At 48.8% G+C, this 9159-nt stretch overlaps 1 protein-coding gene across 1 annotated transcript; it reads left to right on the forward strand.

Moving 5' to 3' along the window:
* Positions 1–5916: 5916 nt before the first annotated feature.
* Positions 5917–8582, forward strand: MRPL11 (mitochondrial ribosomal protein L11). The gene is made up of 5 exons (XM_004463607.4): positions 5917–6121; positions 6526–6621; positions 7066–7159; positions 7241–7400; positions 8383–8582. The coding sequence occupies exons 1-5, from the start codon at positions 5999–6001 to the stop codon at positions 8486–8488; spliced, it is 579 nt and encodes a 192-aa protein (XP_004463664.1). The 5' UTR covers positions 5917–5998; the 3' UTR covers positions 8489–8582.
* The last annotated feature ends 577 nt before the right edge of the window (positions 8583–9159 follow it).

Raw genomic sequence — 9159 nt, forward strand, 5'->3', positions numbered from 1 at the left:
GTCTTTGGAATTTGACATTCTGATGAGTATATGTCTTGGGGTGAGTCTATTCAGATTTTTTCAGATGGAAGTATGTTGTGCTTCTTGGACATGGATATCTATATCCTTCAATAGGATTGGGAAATTTCTACCATTATTTCTTCAAATATTCCTTCTGCCCCTTTTCCCTTCTCTTCTCCTTCTGGGACACCCATGACACATATGTTTGCATGCCTCTTGCTGTAATTTAGTTTCATGAGACCTTGTTCAATTTTTTCCATTCTTGTCTTCATCTGTTCTTTTGTATGTTCACTTTCAGAGGCCATTTCTTCAAGCTCACCAATCCTTTCTTCTGCCTCCTCAAATCTGCTATTATATGATCCCAATGTTTTTAAAATTTCATTTATTGGACCTTTCATTCCCATAAGATCTGCTATTTTTCTATGTATGCTTTCAAATTCTTCTCTGTGCTCATCCACTATCTTCTTAATATCCTTACTCTCTGTAGCCATCTCATTGAATTAATTAAGGAGATTTGTTTGAACATCTATGATTAGTTGTCTCAACTCCTTTATGTCATCTGGAGGCTTATCTTGGGCCATAGCTTCCTGTTTCTTCGTGTGGATTGTAATTTTTTGTTGGTGTCTTGGCATCTGGATTAGTAAACTATTTATTCTGGGTGCAGTTTTTCTCTTTAAAGTTTAGGGCTTCCTGCCCTTTCTCCCTTGCTGGTTTTTCAGTATTTTTCAGTATTTTCAAGGTTGTAATTGGTCCTATAAGCTGTGGAGGCTCAAGCTGCCCTCATTACCCCAGGGATGGATGAAGCTTGTCCCAACTTTTTCCTTTGCCATGGGTAGGGACAGAGTCACAGCTGTGTGGAATAATCCAAGTCATGCAGGCTTGCCCAGAGAGACTGATGAAGCTTCATGCCCCTTTCTCCCCTGCCTGGGGCAGGGATAGAGCTACTGGTGTGGGCAGCAATCTATGCAGTACAGGCCCAAGATGACTGCAGTTGCCCTGGTAGACTTCCAATTTTCAGTCTGTGCCAGCCAAAGATACCTGCAGTTACCTGGATAGGCTGTTGCAGGGTCTGCCAGCCTCCTCCCTGCCAGAGGCGGGGCTGAAGCCTAGGCTAGGGCTGCAGGCTGATCTGGGTGAAAGAAACTGGTTCCTACCGTCACTGTGATTTCCGGTCCTGGCTTCCCTCAGGCTGGGGGTGGGGTCAAAATGGCAGCCACAGGCCTCTTTCTGACTTGGACAGATTTACACCTTACCTGTTCCCAAGGTGGTATCTTAGCCAGCTGAGTTTACCAATCAGTAGCCAAAACTGGCAGCCAACTGTCTCCTCCTCCCCCTGTTTTTGGGAAATGGAGCTTCCAATTCCAGCCACAGAATAACCCCTGGGGCATCTCCTGCTGCCAGAGTAGGATAATCACTGGCCTTCATGGCTTGGCCAGTAATTTCCTAGAGAGAATGGCACAGGTCCCTGCAGCCTCCTCCCTGCTGGATGTGGCACTGGGGCCTAGGCTAGAGCTGCAATCTAACATGGATGGAAAGAAGCCAGTCCCTACCAGCACTGGGATTTTCAGTCCGCCCCACTTCCCCTCATGCCAGGAGTGGAGTTAAGATGATGGCTCCTGGCCTCTTTCTGACTTGGACAGGCTCAAACTTCAGTTGTTCTCAGGATTATACTTTACCCGCTGAATTTACTCATCAGTAGCTGAAGTTGTTGCCCAACTATCTCTTCCTCCCCTGTTTTGGGAAGTGGAGCTTTCAATTCCAGCCACAGAACAGCTCCTGAGGTGGCTTGTGCCTCCAGTGGAGGATGGGCACTGGCCTCTGTGGCATGGAGCACTGTACTCACGAGTCTTCCCTGCAGATGGGTAGTCTCCTCCTTCCATTCCTTCAAGGATGTTGAAGGATGCTCTTCTGGCCTCCTGGAGCCCCTAAACAGGTGCTTCAGCTAGCTCCATAGCTCTGGGTATTTACTAACTGCCCTGCAGCAGGAGCTGACTCTAGGAGCTCCTTACTCTGCCACCATCTTGCTGGTTTTTCTTCCCTTGCTCTTTTTAAATGCTGAGCCTTCATCCCACCCTTGGTCCCCATCCCAGGCCCTCTCTCACACAACCCTGGCTTCAAGGACAACCCAACTGTGTGCCACAGATGCCCATCTCTGCCTGCAGCCCAGGCTTCTCCCCCAGACCACACCCTCTAAGTGGGCATCACACAGGCACTCCCACACCCAACCCATCCTCCTCTATCTACATCTACAACTCCACATTTCCTTTGCCTAGACTGTACATGGTAGCATCAGTGATGCCTCTCTCTCCCTCCCCTTGCAACTGACCCATCAGGTCCTAAGACTGCTAATTTTTGTGACAGTCTATGCAGTGGATAAACATATGGATCCTAGAGCCAGGTGACCTGGGTTCAAATGCAAGTTCTGCCACTTTCTAGCAGTGTGCCTTTGGACAAGTGATGTCACTTCCTTGTGCCTTAGCTTCCTCATCTGTAAAAATGGGGACAATAATAGCAACTATCTCTCATAGAATTGTGATGAGGTTTAAATGAGTAAGCATTAGTGAAGAATGAGCCAGTTCATGCTGTGGAAGTATTTGTTGAATAAAAATAAATGTTATCTTCTTTTTTTTTTATTTATTTAATTCCCCTCCCCTCTCCCGGTTGTCCGTTTTCTGTGTCTTTTTGCTGCGTCTTGTTTCTTTGTCCGCTTCTGTTGTCGTCAGCGGCACGAGAAGTGTGGGCGGCACCATTCCTCGGCAGGCTGCACTTTCCTTCGCGCTGGGCGGCTCTCCTTATGGGTGCACTCCTTGCACGTGGGGCTCCCCTACGCGGGGGACACCCCTGTGTGGCACGGCACTCCTTGCGCGCATCAGCACTGCGCATGGGCCAGCTCCACACGGGTCAAGGAGGCCCAGGGCTTGAATCGCGGGCCTCCCATGTGGTAGACGGATGCCCTAACCACTGGGCCAAAGTCCGTTTCCCTATCTTCTTTTTTTAAAAGATTGATTTATTTCTTTCTTCCCCCTCCCTCCATTGTCTGCTCTCTGTGCCCATTTGCTGTGTGTTCCCCTGTGTCTGCTTGCATTCTCATTAGGCAGCTCTGGGAACTGATCCTGGGACCTTCCGGAGTGGGAGAGAGGCAATCATTTTCTTATGCCACCTCAGCTCCCTGTTCTGCTGTGTCTCTTATTGTCTCTCTGCTGTGTCTTTTTTTGTTGTGTCATCTTGCTGTGCCAGCTCTCTGTGTTGGCTGGCACTCCCTCCTGTGAGGGGTGGCATTCCTGCGTGGGGTGGCACTCCCATGCAGGGCAGCTCTCCTGCATAGGGTGGCTCTCCTGTGTGGGGCAGCATTCTGCATGGGCCAGGACTTGGCGTGGACCAGCTCACTGCGTGGGCCAGCTTGCTTTCACCAGGAGGCCCTGGGAATCGAACCCTGGACTTCCTATATAGTAGATGGGAGCCCAAATTGCTTGAGCCATATCCGCTTCCCAATGTTATCGTCTTAATATTTTTTGAATTAGGCCTCTCCTCTTCCCTGGACCAGAACACCACCCCCTCCTTCCTCCGTACCTAATCCAGGGTGACCTTTTCAAAATGCAAATAAAATGCAAATGCAAACACCATCTGGTGGCTTCCTGTTGCAGCCCACACTGCTTAGCCTGCACGATCCCACACCCACTCACCCATCCAGCCTCACTTTTGCCACAGCCACTGATCACTCTGACTTGACACATTTCCAGAGTAGCCTGGGGAGTTTCTTTATAACCTGTAAAAGCCGGAGTAAATAAGACTGGGTCTTTAACAGACAGGAGCCCTGGCTGTCCCAGGCTGCTTTCTTAGCCTCCCAGTGCATAGACTGCTGGTCAGCTCCCTGATCCCTTCACTCAGTAAGGGTTTCTTCTTTATTTGTAAAAGGATTAAGTGAGCACCTATTTTCTGTGTAGCCTCAGGCTGGCCTGTGTGTGGCACAGAGAGATAAGCCAGACACAGACTGGCCAGGCCTTCCTCTGAGTGCTTGAAGTAAATTAATTAAATTCCTATGATGCAGGGAGTGGATGTGGCTCAAGTGGTTGAGTGCCTGCCTCCCACACGGGAGGTCCCAGGTTTGGTTCCTGGTGCCTTATGAAAAAAACAAACAAGCAAAACAAATGAAAAAAACAACTCAGGGAAGCTGATGTGGCTCAGTGATTGAGTGTTAGCTTCCCTCATACAATGCCCCAGGTTCAATCCCCAGTACCTCAAAAAGAAAAAAATTCCTATGATGTAGGTACTATTATTAGCCCCATTTTACTTCTCAGGAAACTGAAGCACAGAGAGGTTGATTATCTTGCCCAAGGTCTTACAACTCATAAATCTGATTCCAGGGTCCTGATAAGGTTAACAAGGCTGAAGGACATGAAGACTTCAGAAGCAGAACATGGCCTTCATTAGTGGGAGTCCAACAAGAATTCATAATAATAGGAAATTTATATTGTGTCTCACAGTTTACAGTGTGGCTTTACGTAGATTACCTCATGTTACTAGTAAAGTGGTCCAGAGATGTGGGGATAAGTTCTAGAAACATCCCCAAGATTTGTTTCCCAGCCCTGTCACTAATGGTGAGGTGTCATCTTTTTGAGCCTCAACTTCCTAATTTGTAAAGTGGGTACAATCAAAGTGAGGCTTAAATGAAACAATGATGCCCTCAAAGTGCTTAGCACAGTATCTGGCACACAGCAAGTGCTCAAAAAAAAAAAAAAAAACAAAACATTAAGTGCTATAATAAAATGCTAGCTTATTTTATTAGACACTAGGTATCAAATGTGTTCTAGGCCTGTGAAGCCTCCCAACATATCTGTTTAGGGCTTGTCTCCATTGTACAAAGATTAATAAAAACAACACATGCTTACTAGACACAAGGCACTGTTTAAAACATTTTGCTAACTCAATCCTTACAACGTCCCGAGAGGTAGGTGCAACATATTATAATCCCCATTGTAGAGGTGAGGAAATCAAGCACATAAATTAAGTAACTTGATCAAAGTCAAAACCAGCAAGAGGAGCAGTTGGCTTCCAGGGTCTATACTTGTTTTAGTTTCCTAAGTGGCTGAAAGCAGATATATGAAATGATTTGGCTCAACAATGGGAATTACTTCGCTTACAGTTTAGATACTGAGAAAAATGTCCAAAGCAAGGCATCATCAAGGCAACGCTTTCTTCCTGGAGACTGCCTGCCGGTGATCCTTTGGTCCTCTGCCACATGACAAGGCACATGAGGGCATCCACTGGTCTCTCCCTTCTTTTCCGGGTCTTGTTGCTTTCAACTTCTTGCTTCCAAGGCTTTCTGTCTCTAGGTCTCTCGGTGTATTCATCCCATTTATAAAGAACTCCAGTAAGAGGATTAAGAGCCATTCTGAATGAGGAGGGTCCCACCTTACCTGAAGTAGGTCCTATTTACAATGGGTTTATAGCCACAGGAATGGGGTACTTAAAATTTCAAACTACCACAATACTCTTAACCATACTGTTTGTCAACAACAGATGAGCAAACGGAGGTTCAGGAAGTAAAGAGACATGTCTCTGAGGACCGGCTTTTGAGTCCTTTCAAACCCAACGTTTATCCCTATGTCCAGCAGATGGCTCCGCAGCGCATGTCAATACGCTAGACAGGCAGGAAGGGTCGAAACTACCATACCCACAATGCTGTGCAGGTAGCAAGGTTTTTTCCGACAACCCCGCCCCCTTTAGCTGTCCGAGGCATTGCCTGTGCTCGCTCCTGTCGAAATGTGTGTACTGGGGTCATTCGAGTCCTTTTCTTATCTGAAGAAAGTAAGTTAAGAGTTCTTCCTCTCCGTCTTATTCGTCTTGTCTTATTCGTTGGTGAACAGAAGAACTGAAGCAATGCTGTGATTTGTTGGCCGCACCTGCCCTACCCTGACATGAGGCCCCTTGACCTTTGCCTCAAGATGGCGGCGCCCATCTTGCCGCTACTGTGAACTGAGTCCCTGAGCCCCGCTTCATGTCGAAACTAAGCCGGGCCACTCGGGCCCTCAAAAAGCCCGAGGCCGGAGGTGTGATTCGGACCATCGTGCGGGCAGGCCAGGCCATGCCTGGGCCCCCACTAGGCCCCATTCTCGGTCAGGTACGGCTGCGGCAGGAGCCAGCGTGGGAGGAGCGGGAGGCTGGGGGCGAGTTCCGCGGGCGGATGGTAGAGGGTGCGGGCTCTGGGGCCCAGGAGGTCTCGGTTCAAAGCTTGGCTCCGCTTCGCGCGCTTTATGTGCTTCTGGTAGTCACAGAGCCGCTCTGAGCCTCAGCGTCCTCAACCGTGCCTCAGTGGCCTGTGAGGATAAAGTGAGATGATATATGCAAATCCCTAGCACTTAAAGTGGTAGTTGAATCTGGGCTCTGAGGAAAGGGGGTTGGGAACATAGAGAACAGGAGACTTAGGAGGAACAAGAAGAGTCTCCTGAGTGATAGGAAACCGGTCCTCACCCCTCCCCGTCCACCCCTCACCCCTAACACCCATCTCCTATGGTTCCCTCACAGCGAGGCGTTTCCATCAGCCAATTCTGCAAGGAATTCAACGAGAAGACAAAGGACATCATAGAAGGCATTCCTTTGCCTACTAAGATTTTTGTGAAGGTACAGAATCAGAACTCTGATCTCCAACATTCCTCTTCTCTTCCCCCAACACCCCATCTTCCCTTGGCCCTGGGACTGGCCAAGTGGGATTGCTATTCGGCAAGTCCTTTCCTGTGTCTGAGCTCCATTTCCCCCATTTACACAGTGAAGACTGGGACCTATCCTATCTTTTACCACGCCCTGCCCTGTTGCAGTACCTTCCTTTGCTCCTCCGTTTTCTTGGGGCTTCCAGAGCAGAATTTGACCTGGAATAGAGGTGACAGGAAAGTTTACTGCTGATTTCATTTTCCCTGTGGCTTTGTGGTGTTAAAGGGACATGATAGATGATGGGGAGGTGAGTAGATGGAATGGAATCTGGGCAGGAAGTTAGAGGTTTCCTGGGCTGGGGCAGCTGGGGCTGTGGGAAGCAGGGAGAAATATCTCATATATCTTCTATCTGATAAGCCTGACAGGACATTTGAAATCAAGATTGGACAACCCACTGTTTCCTACTTTCTGAAGGCAGCTGCTGGAATTGAGAAGGGGGCCCGGCAGACAGGTGAAGGCTGGGGCGAGCTGAATTTTCCTGTCTTGGAAAGAAGCAGTGACAGCTGAAGGGCTTCTTGTTCCTTCCTTCCAGGGAAAGAGGTGGCAGGCCTGGTGACCCTGAAGCACGTGTATGAGATTGCCCGCATCAAAGCTCAGGATGACGCCTTTGCCCTGCAGGACGTGCCCTTGTCCTCTGTTGTCCGCTCCATCATCGGCTCTGCCCGTTCCCTGGGCATTCGTGTGGTGAAGGAGTGAGTGCCTTGGGGAGGCAGGCTGTGAGGGGCAGGTCCAGAAAAGTCTTATTTCTGGGGCAAAGCTGAGAGGGCCTATTACAGTGGGAGAGTCAGCTTCTAAGTCAGAGGACCTTAGATTCTTGGAGGGTTGTGGGGGCAGGGCAGCCTCATTCATTCATTTAGAATACAGTTATTATATACTTGTGTGTGTTAGGCGTTGCTCTGAACATTGGATACAGCTGGGAATGAGGCAGCCATGTTTGCTCTGCTCCTAAAGTGCTCACAGAATGCAGATCCATAAATGGAGCATTAGACTGCTGGAGGGTCAGTGTGGTTTTTGGGGACCAGAGAGGAGGGTTCTTGATTTTGTCCTGATTTTGTCTGATGCGTCGGTAAGGACTTCTGGGGGTGGGGAATCAGCCAGGACAAGGATTGTCGTGAGAAGTGGAGCAGGGGACCCTTCTCATGGGGCTTCGGATAATCTCAGGAATTGTTTTCCTGAGGTATGGTGATGGGTAGGAGGGGCCTGGCCTCTTGCTGCTTCTGTTGTGCCATACTGAGGCTGTTGGTTGTTTCCCAGGAGGAGTAGGGTTAGGCCTGGAGTGGGGGGGACTGGGCTTTTCTCAAACCTTCACTTTTACTGAGTGTTCAGAGATAAGTAAATCTCATCCCCACCCTAGGGGAGACACACATGCCCAGCCCGTGACCTACTTGTACAAACTGTGTTTGGAGCAAAGAGGAGGAGCCTATTAATCTGAACTGGGATGCAGTTGAGGCCTCAAAGGATGAGTAGGGCTTTGATAAGAAGAAAATAGGTGGGGTGTGCATGTGTGTGTGGTATTCTTGGCAGAGAGTACAGATAAGCAGATAGGGAGGCTGGGATGTCAAAATGGGGAGAAAGGGCTGGGAAAACTGGGTCCTGAGACAATGACATGGGCACTTGTGAGTCCCTACCAGTGACCAACCACTCACCTGTTGTCTGTTTTTTCTATACCTGCAGCCTCAGTTCAGAGGAACTGGCAGCTTTCCAGAAGGAGCGAGCCGTATTTCTGGCTGCTCAGAAAGAGGCAGATTTGGCAGCTGAGGCAGAAGCAGCCAAGAAGTGACCTCTACCCCCTACACCCCAGGGCTTTTAAATTATGTATTCTTGGACCTATGGATGTAGAAGGGATAAACTCTAATAAAGTCCTCTGTCACCCACACTGGCCTTCTGTCTTGGAACCCCAGGGGAAAGGGACCAGTACTGATGGTACCAACATGGACAGACATCCGCTGCTCTGGGAAGTTGAGGTCTTCATGCCGCTTCTCAGATCTGTAAACGGGCTCAGCTGAGCAGAGCAACCTGCCCAGGTTCTGAGTTGTTGACAGAGGTAAGAGTCGAACCCAGGCCTTTGGATTATCAGTCTTCTGTTCTTCTCTCCCAAAGGGCGAGGGAAAGAGCAGAGTGGGCAATGGCCTTGGATGCTGGGCTTGACTATACAGAAGCAGCAGAGGTTGCTTGTTTCTTCCATCAGAAAATCTCTTGAGGAGTTGCTGTCTCCATAGAAACACACCATTGTGGGGATTTCAGGTCAGAGTGCCCCAGATCCCAGGGCCTGCTTCAGGCCCCCCTCTAAGGTCCCTGGGCCCTTGTTTTCCCTATTATTCAGAACATCAAGGATTCTTGTCCTGTGTAACAGTTTGATATTGTTTATGAGTTCCAAAAATAGATATTCAATTATGTTTGTGAACTGGTCTCTTCCTCTGGGCATATTAGATTGTATTAGATTCAGAGGTT

Source organism: Dasypus novemcinctus, chromosome 10 (assembly GCF_030445035.2).
Source record: "Dasypus novemcinctus isolate mDasNov1 chromosome 10, mDasNov1.1.hap2, whole genome shotgun sequence".
Lineage (NCBI taxonomy): Eukaryota > Metazoa > Chordata > Mammalia > Cingulata > Dasypodidae > Dasypus > Dasypus novemcinctus.